Below are 16924 nucleotides of genomic sequence, written 5' to 3'. Positions count from 1 at the left end.
CTAACATGCACTAAAAGATACGCTCACATGCACTAAAAGATATACTCACGTGCACTTAAAGGTACTATCACATGCACTAAAAGGCACACTTACATGCACTAAAAGGTACGCTCACATGCACTAACATGCACTAAAAGGCGCGCTCACATGCACTAACATGCAATAACATGCACTAAAAGATACGCTCACATGCACTAAAAGATATGCTCACATGCACTAAAAGGTAAGCTCACATGCACTAACAGGCACTTAAAGGTACGTTCACATGCACTAACATGCACTAAAAGATACGCTCACATGCACTAAAAGAAATACTCACGTGCACTTAAAGGTACTATCACATGCACTAAAAGGCACACTTACATGCACTAAAAGGTACGCTCACATGCACTAACATGCACTAAAAGGCGTGCTCACATGCACTAACATGCACTAAAAGGCGCGCTCACATGCACTAACATGCACTAAAGGTACGTTCACATGCACTAACGTGCACTAAAAGGTACGCTCACATGCACTAACGTACACTAAAAGGTGTGCTCACATGCACTAACATGCACTAAAAGGCGCGCTCACATGCACTAACATGCACTAAAGGTGCGCTCACATGCACTAACGTGCACTAAAAGGCGCGCTCACATGCACTAACATGCACTAAAAGGCGCGCTCACATGCACTAACATGCACTAAAGGTGCGCTCACATGCACTAACGTACACTAAAAGGTGCGCTCACATGCACTAACATGCACTAAAAGGCACGCTCACGTGCACTAACATGCACTAAAAGGTACACTCACATGCACTAACGTGCACTAAAAGGTACGCTCACATGCACTAACATGCACTAAAAGGCGCGCTCACATGCACTAACGTACACTAAAAGGTGAGCTCACATGCACTAACATGCACTAAAAGGCGCGCTCACATGCACTAACATGCACTAAAAGGTGCGCTCACATGCACTAACATGCACTAAAAAGCACGCTCACATGCACTAACATGCACTAAAAGGTACGCTCACATGCACTAACATGCACTAAAAGGCGCGCTCACATGCACTAACATGCACTAAAAGGTACGCTCACATGCACTAACATGCACTAAAAGGCGCGCTCACATGCACTAACATGCACTAAAGGTGCGCTCACATGCACTAACGTACACTAAAAGGTACGCTCACATGCACTAACATGCACTAAAAGGCGCGCTCACATGCACTAAAGGTGCGCTCACATGCACTAACGTACACTAAAAGGTGCGCTCACATGCACTAACATGCACTAAAAGGTATGCTCACATGCACTAACGTGCACTAAAAGGTATGCTCACATGCACTAACGTGCACTAAAAGGTACGCTCACATGCACTGGTACGCGGCCAGCTCTGTGACCAGAGAGGAGAAGCTCTGATGTCATCACACTGAGACTTGATTCTTTGATCAGGTTACATCACTCCTCTAGATGATAGTTATTGATCAGATATTAATGATCTGAATGTTAAATATAGTATTGTTATATATCTCCAGTGTGGAGAAATAACACAGACACAAAAACAAGAACTTCATCTGAAAAATAAACTGGAAGTTTGCGACCACAGAAACATGTTGATGCTGTTTGTTTAAAAAACTCAAAGTAATCAAACTAATGTTGACTGACTGTCATTCATTCATTCATTCATTCATTCATTCTCCTGTAAAGATACAGGTGAAGTTAGTCACCACAACCTCATGAGGAAAACTACATCTAACCGTTCCAACCCTGTGAACCAAGAACCAAGAACCTGACTGTAATTCTGAATTCAACATCTTCATTTATTGTTGAGGTTAAACTGTCCTCTTTCTCTCACACAGATACACACACACACACACACACACACACACACTGTGCATTGCTGCTGTTTTTGTGCTGCAGAACAAACAGGAAACCACATGAGAACATGAGTCTGTGCTGCTCCTCCTCTATTTCCTGTTGTATTAACATTGATGTGTAACATCTACAGAACCAACATGGACTGAAGCTCCTTTTGAAAACTCTTCATCACCAACTAGCATCTCACAGTTAATCTCAGCTCCAGAACTCACTAAAACCACCACAATGAAACTCAGAAAGGAACTTTTAATGACTTTTCACATAACAGAAATAATGTTTCACTTTATTGACTTTACTAAAGTGAATGTAACAACATCTCCTTTCATATATTCTTTCATAAAGTCATTTATTTTCTGCAAAATAAAGATTCGAAACAAAAAAGAAGTTCCTGAAATTCCAAATGTCTCACAGAGATGATGATTTAAAACAAGATCAATAATGGTGTTTCTCCTTCGTCCTCATCATCGTCTTCATCATCCATGTGTTCACACGGAATCACTGTGAAGCTTTTTATGACTTTAATGAGACTAAAAACACAATCATTCATGATTTAATTTTATTGTAAATATGTTTTACATATATCAATAGAGTTACTGCAGAAATGTATGAAATGTGTCATCATTGTGTTTCCAACAGTTTATAAAACATCTTAGAACGTTCTGCAGATATAAAGAGTTGTTCTCAGGCTGAATAAAGTTTATGATTTTACAAATCATATCAACAGCATCAGTTATTATAATACAATAGTATCATATACATTATTCTGCACTTATACTTTTGGTACTTAAAAAAATATATATATTTTTAAAGTATTATTATTATTTTGTATTGTTGCTGTTCTTAAATTAAATCTAATGTCAGGTGTTCTGATTAAAAACAACAATCATTCAGTCTGATGATGTCATAGCTTTATTTGAACAGTTTTTAAACATTATTATTCAGTCAAATGTATCAAAAGTATTAAATGTAATAAATGAATTCAATGTAACTGTGATATTTACATCAGCAGGACAGAAAGAGTCAAAGCAACAACATCACTGATGAACACATGAATTAATATGATATTTATATTTAGACATGAACACATGAATGAATATGATATTTATATTTAGACATGAACACATGAATTAATGAAGTGGAGTCGAACCGATTGTCTTCTGTTGAAGTTCTGCAAAATAAAACATGAAACAATGTTTAATGAACGTTAATATACAGATCTATAATTCAACATGAACAAATCATAAAATTTCATAAACTTTGGACAGAAAATGTGAATCAGTGAGTTTCTGTTGGAAGACGTTCACAGAAAAACATAATCATATTTATATATTATAATTACATCAATCATCATATCATTTTATAAACATCAGAAATTTTCACTTTATATTTATATTAGAATAACGCCTCTACTCTTTTATTTAATATTCATCTACATTGTAATTTTTCAGGGTTCAGATGAATTATGATTCATAATTACTTACAAATCTGGATGACAAGTGATGGACGGAGCTTTAAGAACATCACGAGTTAAACTAATGTCTCATCTCAGACCCGAGACTAAACACAAACACTCATAAAAGTCACAGTGAGGTTTGATGCTCTCTTTATGGTTATTATTATTAACTACAAACAAAAGGCAAGTTTAAAAAAACACATTTTATTTTACTTTTTCAAACCATCGTTGTCAACGAAGATTTCACAGTAAAAACCAACCAGGAGATGCTGGGAGGCTTTTATTCTGAAAAATATGTGCAGGAAGTTTTGAGTTTTATTGACAGACATTTAATGGTGATCAAAAAAGGGGAAATTTGGGAATTATATATTAATAATTTGATTTCTGAAACACCAGAGAAGTAAAAAGTCCAGGACACTCGGTCACTAAGAAGAAGAAAAGTCCCATAAAATGTTTTGTCATTTTAACTTGACACTGTTAGACATGGATGCTGATTATGTTTCTGTTAAATCAACTTATTGTTGCAGCTCTGAAGTTTATTACTGCTGAACAGTAAACGTGTTTTTGTTGTTTTGATACTGAATGTATGAAAACAAGGAGGATTGTAAATAAAGACGTCTGTTACATGTTCTATATATTTATATTTATATATATATCATACTCACACTGACTGATCCACAGCCGCAGGGTCATCAGCACGTTGAAGACGACGGTCTTGAAGAAGAGCAGCCGGAGGCCGAGGATGGTCAGAGACATCAGGTTCACCTTCGGATCTGTAAACAACATCATCATCATCATCATCATCATCATCATCATCGTGAAGATTAAAACAAACACAGTAACAGCTGTTTAGTTGGATTTAATATTTAATACAAACCTGGATGCAAAGTTTCTTCACACACATCTTCATCTGAAAAACATCGAGACACAACAAGTGAATATTAGTTATGACAACGATCAATATTTTTCTCATGAAAAACTTTTCTATTTTGGTTATTTTCTGTGTTTTCTTTCAACTAAAACCCACAAATCCAGCCGGCTCTTTGAATAAGAATTGTTTACAGATATTTATTGTTTACTCTTTTCAGGATTTGATTTACTTACCTTATTGTATTTAAGTTTAAAAATGTCATTCTATCATATTCATCACTTGTTTTATTTTACTTAAGTTCCATAATTTTAATTCTATTTTATTCATCTATTTTTTAATTCACACGGTTTAAAAAAATATTATTTTTATTATTATAGCTTTTAATTCTACTTTATTACATTTTGATCATTTCTCATTGCTTTATTCTTTTCTGTTGTTTCCATCGTTCACACTTGTTCTGTCTCAGTTTGATTGCTTTTTAATAAAATTTTCCTTGATATCGTTTGTCTTTTCAATATCAGACTTGGTTTTTAATTTTGAATTAATTTGACCGTTTCATCACCATCAGGCTAAAATAGAATCATAAACCATTTTAATAAGTTTCACACCTTTCCTCTCATGTTTAAACTGATAACATCAGACTCACCTAGGTCACATTCGTGTTCCTCATCTTCAGGCGATAACAAAGCCACCTGGTTGTACAGAGAGTCGCCTTTGATCTGGACGGCGTCGGTTCCATTGAAAACTGCTTTTTCCTTTGTTGCTGCTGCTTTGTTTCTGCTGAAGTCAGTGGCCAGACAAGCTGAGATGTTCCCGTTCGACAGCTTGTAGAAGGACGGCTGGTAGTCCTCGCCGTCTGAAAAACACAAAAGGACAACTCATGAATACACAGGAACAATGTTCAAACACTATTATTATTATTATTAATAATGCGATACTGTGCATCACGTTCACACAGAGTTTCTGTGTTCGATGTAACAGTTGAAGAAACAAACAGACACACTGTGATTGAAACTCACTCTGAAACATTTGAGTCAGCCGCCAACTTTTAAAACTGAATATTAATAATTCAGAACAAATAGTTCCAAATCACACGACTGCAGGAAAAGATCTCTGACTTGTTTTAGACATTTTATCCTTTTGAATATTTTATCAGCTGAAACATTTACAAGCAGCAACAAGAACTGAATAAGTTTCTTCACTTTGATTTTTATACAGTTTTATACATTTACAATATTTTATATATATATATATATATATATATATATATATATATATATATATATATATATATATATATATTTAGGTTTGGTACTTTCCTCAGTTTTTGTGTAGTTGTGTAATACATTTATCAAAAGATGTACAGTATTTAGTGTACATGCACAATATTATTATAGTTTCTGTAATAGTTGTACATTTAATTTAGAATATTTAATCTAAATAAAAGTTTATATAAAATGTAATAAAAGTGTGGTAACAAAGGACGTACACACAAACAATTTAGTTTTTCATATTCACATTATATTTGGTCTAGTACACTAATAATATTACTAAAAGTATAGTTTAAGTATTGTTAAAAACTAAAGTATTCATCATTTCAATACATTTAACCATAAATGAAGTACAATGTTTTCAACCATTAAGTATATTAATCATTAAAAGTTTACTGAAGTAAACTTAATTTGCCTTAAGAAAATATATTACTGTGAACTTTTAACATCTGAGATATTCAGTTAAAGGTACTAACGCTAATATGATTGTCAAATTTAATATTTGATAGTTAATTTTTCAACATTACGTTGTGTTTCAGCAGCAAATATGAATTTGCAGATTACGTCTTGTGACTCACATCATCAGTTTGTAGAAATATTTTATTAGATTCTTACGTTTCAGGATGAATAACGAGAATCTGAATAGTTTATCTTGATCAAATACAAATTACAATACACGTACAACATAGACTATTTGTCGTTTGCGCTGATATGTTCTGAATGCATTTTGAAATATTACATCATGGTATTAATATTATCTGTGAGTTACAGCTAAAACACACTCACACTTACTTGTCGTGATAATAAGTTTAACTCCAGATCCGAACACAATCCTGATGTTGTCATTCACACACAGATTTATCTGGCAGCAAATACACCAGAGAACTGAGAGGAACGTTTGAAACATATTTAATTTTGATATGATCAATGTTTATTTTATCAATAGGAAGCTAAATGTGTCATTTTGTCTGAACGGATTTTAAAAGGTTAAACGTTAAATGGAAGTTAAACTGTCGAACAAATTTAAATGACTATTTCAGACCTTTAGGTGCTTCTTCTGAACAACAGACTCACTTTGATATCGACTACATTTAAAGTGTTTACAATATTTATTTATTTATTTTGTATGTTTGTGTAAACAAATATGTAATGTTTGAGTTGTCATGTTGTGAAGTGAATGTTAAAGTTACAAAGTGTGTTGACAAGTCAAAGTCAACTGGTCCATGTTTACACTAACTGTGTTACGCTAACTGTGTTTAGCTAACTGTATTTAGCTAACTGTGGTTATGCTAACTGTGGTTATGCTAACTGTGTTTAGATAACTGTGTTTAACTAACTGTGGTTATGCTAACTGTGTTTACGTTAACTGTGTTTATCCTAACTGTATTTCGCTTCTGTTTAAAATAGTTATATTACAAAACAGCTATGAAATGTGACTATCTGACCCTAACTTTATAACATTGAAAGTTTTAAATGTTTAATCACTAAAGGATTGTGTACACAAAGAAAACTTAATGCTAATTATCAATAATGATCATTCTGACTTTATAACAATCATAAATGTTATAAAATGCACTTACGTGTTGATACAATAACTTTGATTCCAGATCCAAACATCAGTTTGTTATTGTTAATATTCACACAGCAAGTTAGCATCATTCAAAAACATCCTTCATTATGCTGATGACATATTTGTTTATGTTTCTTAGTAAATTCAACAGGTCTGCATCGTGTTTGTATTCTGATTTATATCAAGATTCATATTTATTGTTTCCATATACAAGACTAACTTTTTTACATTTAGTGTATGTTGTTATCTTCAGTATCTTTTAATTAACCGTTGTGTAATAAAATGAACTGGTAGTTATTCATCACTCTGGTTGTTGATTTTTTTTGACAATTTACAGATTTTTGAAGAGAGAAGTTGTTTACAAGCATCATTTTAAAATTACAAGGTTTGAAATATGGATTAGTTTGTTTCAAACTGTGTTCAACAGTGAAATGTATTGAAAGATAAAAGTAGCAAATATTCACATTGCAGTAGTTAAATATACAATACTATTACATTAATGTTCGGCTGTTTATAAGTGAATTTTAACATTTAATTATCAATAATTGTCAGTTCTCTTTCTCTTGATTCATTTTCAGCATTATAACATTACAGTCTTTGTAATTGTATTTCAACGTTCTGCAGATAGACGTTAGTTTTGAGCGTTTATCAGGAACTAGTATTCACGTGTTGTTCTTTCTCATGACTCACTTGTTTGTGCGATTAAATGAAGAACATTTTAAAGCCAGCAGCATTCACACAGTCAGCAGCCACCGAACAACAAACTCGTTACTCATTTTCTTAGAAAATGTGATATTTAGTAAAACATAATCTTTAGTCACTTATGGAAATGAAGCCCAGTGATATATATATAGACATGTGGTTTTCAGATATTTTATAAATTCACTTATTAATGTGTGCGCACATGTGAAATTTAAAATATTGCAGGTAAAAACAACAAGACCACATGTTATATCACCATGAAACATTTTGGATGAATTTGAACATTTTCTGAGTTTTTGTTTGGTTATAAGGTTTGTTAATTTATATAATTTACACAATACATAAGAAATATAATAAACTAAATGACAAATCTAAGAAATATTTCATTCCCAGTTTGTGATTTGCAGTCAAAATTAAAGTTGTGTTTTAAGTAACTTTAGGTGACAAAGCGAAGACTTCTGTTGATGTTCCAACAGACTTATTGTTTTTAATCCATCAGTCACACCACATGAGGACATCACTCATTATGATTGTTTTTTAGTATTACACTAATTAAACCTTCAAATGACTGCTGTTGGATGTATATTTCAAAGATAATGAACAACTTACGAGCCTGGACGTGCAGTTTGATCCCATTACCAAAAGTAAACTTGTATCCCACATTCACACATTCATGGTGTCCAGAACAAAAACCATCACACACTTTGATCCAAACACAATGTACAGAATATATAGATTAAATTCAACTTTTAGTCACAATGACGAACAGATGACTTTATAAGGACTGAATGGATAACAAAGAGGTTATGTCTGTATTATTACTTCGCTCATCTACATCTTAATATCAGTTTGCTAAATGAGCCTTTTAGTTGAGGTGCATCTGTTGAAAGTGTTTTGGAGGAAAGACAAGATTTATGTGGGAACCATATGAGTATAATTAAAATGTTGCAGAATATTTACATTTTTTATGTATTTTGCTGTGTCAGATCAGAAGTGTAGATAGTAACAGAGGAAATAAGAAGATAAGAAAATATGCATAACCATAATTGGAACTTTTAAGAAATATTTCATTTATCAGTACTTTTACATAATGTTTCTTTAAAACGTTATCGTGTAGAATACCAGATTAGAATATGAACATTGGTCCTGTTGTTCATCCAGAGTTAATAGGTCAAAGTAACACAACAAAAAAAGAGAATTTAAAATAGCTTTTGATAAAACTTTCTACTCACATGTTTGAATTTTCAGTTGAATTCCTGATCCAAAAATCATTTTCCTGTTGTTACTATTCACACTCTGCATGAAACCTCAACAATAACCGCTGACACTAACAACTGACGACAAATAGCAGAAATTATGCTCAATTATAAGCTGAACTAACATTTATGTAAACTCAAATGTATTATATATTAAGAGAGCAGTACACAGTATATTGTAATATACCACTACTATATATTACACAATTAGGTTAGAAGTTAAATTACTTGTATTAACTATTAATGACTGTATTGTTTGCACTTTTATATTTTGTATTAAACATTTGTATCAGTTTTTATTACACATCCATCATCTACCTGGTACTCTGCAATGACAGAAAAATGTATTAATTACTAGAGATTATTTCTGGGTATTTCGTTACACATTGATATTGGTGAATGTTTAATTTGTGATAAAGTTGAATCTCACTCATATATATGTTTAATGTCACCAGGATGACTTGGTCAATTAAAAGTTTGTGTCACGAAACAAAACTTAAAGTAGAGTTCGTAGTGCAAAACAAACTTCAGATCTAAAACATTTCAAGCTGACAGCAGAGAAACTCTACTTACCTTAAAAAGGTTGTAGTTTGGTCCCGTGCTAACCTTTAAACTGACCATTAAACATTTAAACTAACTATTAAACCATTACACTGAACTTTAACTGACTAACCAGCAGTTAAATGAATAGACTGGACTCACTTGTTTCTACTGAGACCTGAATCCCTGATCCAAACCAGATCTTTTGGACTCCAGTCTGAGACACACATCAAAGAGAGCTTGAACAAGAACTACTAACATGGTTTTGTTCTAACGTTTACTCTCTGTATTGTTGTTATGTGATCAATAAACAATCAGATTTAGACTCCATCCATATATTCACAGTTTTCATAAATGATTATGAATTTAACAGAATGAATTGAGAGAGATAGAATTGACAGAAACAGAATTTCTTCATTAAATTTACAGGACTAGTTAATTAAAACAGAAATATTTAATTTAATGACGTGATTTTAATAGTTTTAGTAAATGTCATCCGATAAACCTTTTTTAGTAGTTTTACTTTAATAGCTGATCATTGGTAACCAATAATCAATCATCTGAACAATACGTCAACAATTCATCACAGAAATATTTACAATAGAAAGGCAGCTGTTGTCATAAAATATCATCCGCCATATCAATAATGTTGTTTTGGACATTTGTAAATTATTAATTAGCATGTTATCACTGATTGATTTGGTTATTTTCTGTTTCATGAACACTACATTTTTACCGTTTTGTATTTTCAGCTCAGTTCCTCGTCCAAACATTAGCCTTCGAGTCCCGTCATTCACACTCTGAGACGCTTCATAACTCAAAGTCACTGAACGGCTTAATGTTATTTACGCCTATAGATTTCTGTTAAATATTAAGTGTTGAATGAACAACAACTGAGCTGTAGATGAGTTTGTTTTCAGTTCAAGTCAAAGCTGATAGTCTATGTTTTTTATTTTTGACCCTTTAACAATAAACTTAATGTTAAATCATGGTTAGTGTTCACAAAAGGAAACTTTGGATATTGTGAGAACACAATGTAACATCTTGTTTTCATAACATTAAAAATTATTGCCATAAACAGTTAAAGGAAATAATCCTGGTTTCACTCAAATTAGGAATTTTGAGATCGTAATTATTTCACAGGGAGTTTAAACAGTCGATGAAGATCCAACCTTTTAAAGCAAACAGGTGCTTCCAATAAAGCAGAACAAACCACCTTTTTTAAAATGCTTTGACTTGATTTCTGTTTAAATAAAGTAAAAACTGTTTTACTTTATTCCTGCCGCGTTTTTAAGGTTACTTTGTTCATCACAGTTTGATCTATTTTATGATTCTCTGTAAAGCACTTAGTAGCTTTCTTTATTAAATTACTTCATTAAACTAAGTTATTCTCACGCATAAAACCAATAATAATGTTTTTGTTTGATTCTTACTGGATTGTACGAAGAGTTGAGTTCCTTTCCCAAAGATGAGTTTGCGTGTAGCGTCATTCACACTGTATGTGTGGCTGGTTTAAAAACCTCTGAGCCTTGAAACGCTTCCTGTTTTAACTCTAAAGAACATAAAATATGATTAACTATAACACACTACTACTGTTAACGCTGTCTTAAGGTCTGTTTGTTTCCTTGTTATTTAACAAAGTGGAAGAAGTGAAATTATGATGTAATTGTTAAAATTCAATAATTCAACAATAAAGCAGTCTTCACATTTACAGGAAATGTTCTGTGTTGATTTTACTTTTATGAATGAAATGCCAATGAATACTGCAGAAATTAATTTGACATTTATGATAATTTAAACTTGTAAAACAGGAATACTATGTCGATAAACTTACATACTAACAAATATAACTGTATATAATAACCACAGTTACTACTTTAACATATTAGTTTAAAATGAACATTACATGTCCAGTTTTAGTGGATAAAGAGACTTGCTGGTGTGAACAGCTGTTTGTTGCCTGCATAATTCACACTGAGTAGCAGAATCTCTTAAGTTGAACATTAATATTATTATCAGACCAAAATCAGGCATTAAATACTTTTTTTCCAGTTTGCTTTTGCTTTCAAGCTAATTGTTGAAAGTTTGAAATCTTGACCGACTCAATGGAATTCTCATAATTTTCTCAGATGAAATAAGAGTTGTTTTTAACATAATGTATACAACTCCAGATGCTTAATTCAAGTAATGAGACAAACTAGACAGCAAGAAAACATAGCAGGAATAATTACAGTAATATAACACTGTATGCTGACGATGTGATTGTATACATCAATGTAAGTGTGAATGTAAAAGTGTCAGTAAGGTCTCATACTGATTCATTTGCTTCCTTTAGTGAGATTGTTTCTGTTACTTTTGTCTGTTTCCACTATATTAAACTGTATTATCTCATCATATTTAGTTCTATAGGACTTTGTGTTTCAATGTTGTTCACACTAAACTGTGATTTGTTCTCTTTGTTCTCTTTTCTGTATGTTAGAGTACATTTATGACTAACAACTTAGTTAGCATTAGTTTATCATCGCTACATGTTTGTTTATCTTTATGATTCAGTTTTTATAAACAGTTTTAACTCACCGTCATGGACGAAGAGATTAATTCCTGAGCCAAACTCTACTTTTTGGTAACCAGTCACACAGTTAAAGAAGTCTGATCGATAACTCAGAACCTCTTTCACAAACTCTGAAGGTTATTTTTACATCCCATAAACACTGATGAGCATGTGAATCATTACATTTATTTTGTATTGCTCCACAAGATATTAAAATGGCAGACTGTTGCTATGGAAACAGTTCTGATCTCTGTTCACAGCAAGAGGACTTTTTTCTTTTTAGCAGAAGCAATAAAATAATATTAACATATTCTAAAAATCTATATTTTGTGTCAAATTATTGATGTCTTTAGAAAGTAGCTGCTCACCCTGTTTACATTTTCCCTTATGTAACTTATTGTTCTCATAAGATTTAATTTAAGGGGTGAATTAATGTGTGTATGAACTGCAGCTTCTTTTTCTCCACAAACAGTTCTACTCACCATCAAGGACGAAGAGTTTAATTCCTGATCCAAACTGGAGTTTTTGAAAACCAGCTCCAGTCACACAGTTCAGGAAGTCTGATCAATAACTGAGAACCTCCATCAATCAACTTCTCTTTATCCTAGTGACAAATATGTTTATAAATGTTTCTTTATTCCTGGTATGGACTGTCTTATTTGAAACATTTGTGAATAAGAATTAACTAATTCACTATTGTTGGGTTAAAACATGGAACATCTGCATCTTATTGCAGTGTTTAAAAACAAGGGCTGCAATCATATTTATTTGTATTTAAAGTGCCGTCTATAAAAAGTGTTCAGTTGACAAAAGTGATACAAGCAAATAATTGATATTTCTGTGAGTATAATCATCGTTAATCAAAATTGTCATTAATAAATTTCAGCTCAGTTCCTCGTCTTCACAACATATACTCACTGAGCGGCTCAATTCAATTAGATCTTCATCAATTTCAATGAAAAATAAATAAATAAAAACATTCTGCTAAATGTAGGTTTTTACTCACGTCTTTATATTTCAGTGTTAAATAATTTTTTTTTGTAGATTTGTTGGTTGTGTTTAAAAGTCAAAGGAGATTGTGGAGTAAATGTAAAGGTTTTGTGTAATGTAAATGTTTCTTTGACCCTGTATATTAGTAAAGTTCACAGAAGTGCTGATGAACACGTTGGAGTCTCCAATTAAATTATGATGATGGATTTTTATTTTCCTACAAGGAAATAAGGCAACAGCTTCCTCCAACAATAAAATGTTCTTGTTCTTATGAGATTTTAAAGAATAAAATGGCTGAAATATGTATATTCATACTTATTTTAAAGTGTAGGTTTGCTTGTCTTCAGGATTTAGTTGTAATAAACAGTTTTAACTCACCGTCGTGGATGAAGAGTTTAATTCCAGATCCAAACTGGAGTTTCTGGTAACCGCCTGTAGTCACACAGTTCAGGAAGGCTGAGCGATAACTCAGAACCTCTGAAGCATTTATATAATTCATAGCTACATGTTTTTTATTAATTTATTATATTTTTTACATTTGTGGTTTTGCTTAAGTAATATCTGATGAATCCATATAATTGTATTTCTTTTGTTCTCATAAGTTGTGAAATAATTGAATGGTCAGTTTAAAGGTGTAATATCGTCATATTTACTGCAGGTTTGTTTTTTCTCCAAAGATTCAGTGCTAATAAACATATTTAATAATTGTTAATCTGATCTGTCTGGATAGTTTACAGTTTACAGGCAGATGGTTTTGATCATATTTTATTTTGACTTTTTGAGCCCCCACCAACAATACTGTTTAATCAGATATAGAACTCACAATATATATATTTTAATGACAGCGCGCCGTGTATCAATCTGATGCAAAATATGATCATAAACAATCAAAATAAGTTAAATGGGAAACGAGGAAAGACAGCAAGAAACTGATTAGCTTATAAACTGTAAATTGAATCTGATTGACATCATTGAATTACATGACCAATACTGTACATTGACTATAATATTAAATATACCGACTAAACAAATGTATATTGCAAATCTAATAAAGTGTTGACGTTTAAGAATTTAATGAGAACAATATAAGAAAATTACCCACAAGATTAATGTGATGTTGTTAGATACTATTTTTGTTACCAGTAAAGATAAATAAATGAGATTTGACTCACTGGTTTCAATTACTAATTTGGTTCCTCTTCCAAAGTAGAGTTTTCTTAATCCAGAGTCAGTCACACAGAACTCAGCTTCAAACCAAAAACACCAGATCTTCGTCTTAGGTTTGGAAACACTCAAATCTCTTCCCAATGATGGAAAGAGTATTATCATATGTGGAATTCTAATCTCATAGAGTTTTTGTTCAATCTCAAGACATTTGATTATTTTATAATTTTTTTTACAAGTGAAAATATGCAAACTTTGAAGTATATTTTTCATATGAAAAAGAATAATTTGGTTCTTGAGACAAAACATCTTGTGAAGACAAGTAAAAATAAACTTACACGACTATTCTCTTCAAAGAATGTTAAAGAATGTAATGTTTCTTACTGGTTTGTACAAACAGAGTTGTTCCGCTGCTGAAGAGAAGTTTTGTTTCTCCAAGATTCACACAACGACAACAGGATGAACAAAATCTGACTTCAACTGTTTGCTCCTTTTAAAACCTACAACTGATAAAAACTTGAATTTACTGCTGATAATGAAGGTCTCTTAGAAGAATTAATCAGTTTACACCTGGTATAAAGTCTATGACATCAAATAATAGAGGATGTTTTGTTTGGCAATTATTATTTGTTCACCTCTACAGAAAACTACGCTCAAATTTATACTTAAATCTAATTTCTCCTTTGACCTAATGCCAAGTCACTTAAAGGTCTTTAAGGCAGTTAATAATGATGGAGGATGAATAAATCCTGTTTCACAACAACCCCTTAAGCATTGACTGTCTTCTATGTACAACAATTAAACATTCTGCTATTAAAGCTACTTTAATCGCTACACCCCGTAAGTTTTTAAGTTTAAATACGACTTTAATAATTGAATTTACTGTCCTCCACGATCAGTTGGATGCCCTCCCCAAAAAACAGATTTTCTAGCTCAAACAAATTCGTCTACAAAATTGCTTCACTTTTACTGACAATGCAGACTTCTGTTGAACAAATAAAGGCTACAGTATAATTTGGATAATTGATCATCTCATAGCAATAATCCATCAATAAACCCATCGATAATTCCCTTAAAAACAAAACACAAATAACGACTCATACGGTTTATAATAGATAAATAATCTTGCAAAGTTATTTAAGTGGAACATTAGGATGTTTCTCTTTATAGTGTAGAGAGTCAAAGATCCCCTGAAATATAGCTGACATTTTGATAGAAACATACAAACTAAGTGACACTTAAAGTGCAGAATTAGAGTCGATCAACCACCAGCTGATAAAATGAATAAAAACAAACTTACTGGATTCTACAGTCAGTTTAGTGCCAGAACCAAAGAAGATCTTGTAAACTCCAGATCCAGTCACACCGTGACGACAACAACTACACAAACACTATATATGTACATATACAGTATGTATAATCTAAAACTTTTGACCACTACCAACTGAAATATATAAAAATCTATATATTTATAATTTTAAACTCTTAAACAGAACTACCTTCACTGGAAATAATAATACTGTTTTTTTTTGTTTTCATCGTAACTATTGTAAGCATTTTTCAAATTAATAACACAATGAGAATGTGACAAAAATGTCTTTAAGAAAGAAAAAGGATGGGAAAAATACACTTTCCTCTGTCACATCTTTCCTTCCAATCTAATAAAACAGAGATTAAAATCTTGAAAATGACTTTCACAAAAAGTAATTTCTTGCTTCAAAAAGTCTGTACATTTCTTCCCATAACAAAATCAGACAATCTGCGATGGAGTAGATCTAGATTCAAATTCCTTTTTAAAAACAAAATAATATCTTGTTTTAACAAGAAACGTTTAGAGCAGTTTCAGTCTTTTTGTTCTACCTGTTTAACTTTTAGCGATCTCATTTTAACACAGACACTTATGATAACTTTCATTTGTTTGTAGTAATTGTTTGTCAGTGACTATAATAGTAAATATTAGTTTTCTCTTACTTGCTTCTACGTGTAGAGTTGTTCCAGTGCTGAAGAGGAGCCTCGCTCCAGCATTTACACACTGAAAACAGACTCAACAAAAACATCTGGAACTTAAGTCTTTATTAAATTACAACTGCTGATTTACTGATAATAAAGAGGGTCTCTAAGAGGAATCAACCAGTGTACACCTGGTATAAAGTATATTATAAACAGTAATACAATTAAGAAACCACCACAGATAGTAAAGTTGTCTGATTGATATACATAAATGTTTCAAATACATAAAACACTGACGCCACTGAAATTCAGTTGATCTGTTTAAAGTTGTATATGATAAAAATATAGTTAAAGTAAATATAGTTAAAGTTGTATATGATCTGTATAAAGTTCAGGGAATTTGAACATTTTAAAGCTAGAACGATACTTTACATGTGCAGTTATTAATGTTAATATAAGAGTACTATGTGGTTCTTTACTACGGAACATGTTTCAATTTTCATGACTGTGGTTTGGCCTTTTGTTGATCCACTGGATTAATTTATTACTAAACAAATAAACATATCTATATCATATCATATCCAAAGGTAATTGATGTAGTTTAATATTTCAACTTATCTACTCTTATCTATAGGGTTAATGGTTCCTATTAATGACTCATCAGTTCATTATTAACTGACCTCATGGCAGTAATAAATAACTAACTACTCAACTTAAACTGAAATATGACTGTTTGA

General features: G+C 31.9%; 1 protein-coding gene across 1 annotated transcript; it reads right to left on the bottom strand.

Annotated features, from left to right (window-relative positions):
* Positions 1-2762: 2762 nt before the first annotated feature.
* On the bottom strand, positions 2763-13572 carry trdc (T-cell receptor delta constant). Its single transcript, XM_068726139.1, has 5 exons — positions 13452-13572; positions 4840-5049; positions 4200-4232; positions 3988-4095; positions 2763-3037 (listed from the first exon to the last, which is right to left on the bottom strand). Coding segments are annotated over exons 1-5 (474 nt in total). The 3' UTR covers positions 2763-3035.
* Between the last annotated feature and the right edge of the window lie 3352 nt (positions 13573-16924).

Source organism: Cebidichthys violaceus, unplaced genomic scaffold (assembly GCF_023349555.1).
Source record: "Cebidichthys violaceus isolate CVI_PGR_0920_01 unplaced genomic scaffold, fCebVio1.0.p SCAF_38, whole genome shotgun sequence".
NCBI lineage: Eukaryota > Metazoa > Chordata > Actinopteri > Perciformes > Stichaeidae > Cebidichthys > Cebidichthys violaceus.
This window is presented reverse-complemented; position numbering and strand designations above follow the sequence as displayed.

What these genes read in the sequence shown, in the direction of transcription:
- trdc (XM_068726139.1), bottom strand. Translation starts at nt 13,572, where the DNA reads ATGAATTATATAAATGCTTCAGAGGTTCTGAGTTATCGCTCAGCCTTC. An exon ending in TAAACTCTTCATCCACGACG is followed by an intron (nt 5,050 to 13,451) that starts GTGAGTTAAAAC and finishes TGTGTTTTTCAG; the next exon opens with ACGGCGAGGACTACCAGCCG. An exon ending in GGAACACGAATGTGACCTAG is followed by an intron (nt 4,233 to 4,839) that starts GTGAGTCTGATG and finishes GATGTTTTTCAG; the next exon opens with ATGAAGATGTGTGTGAAGAA.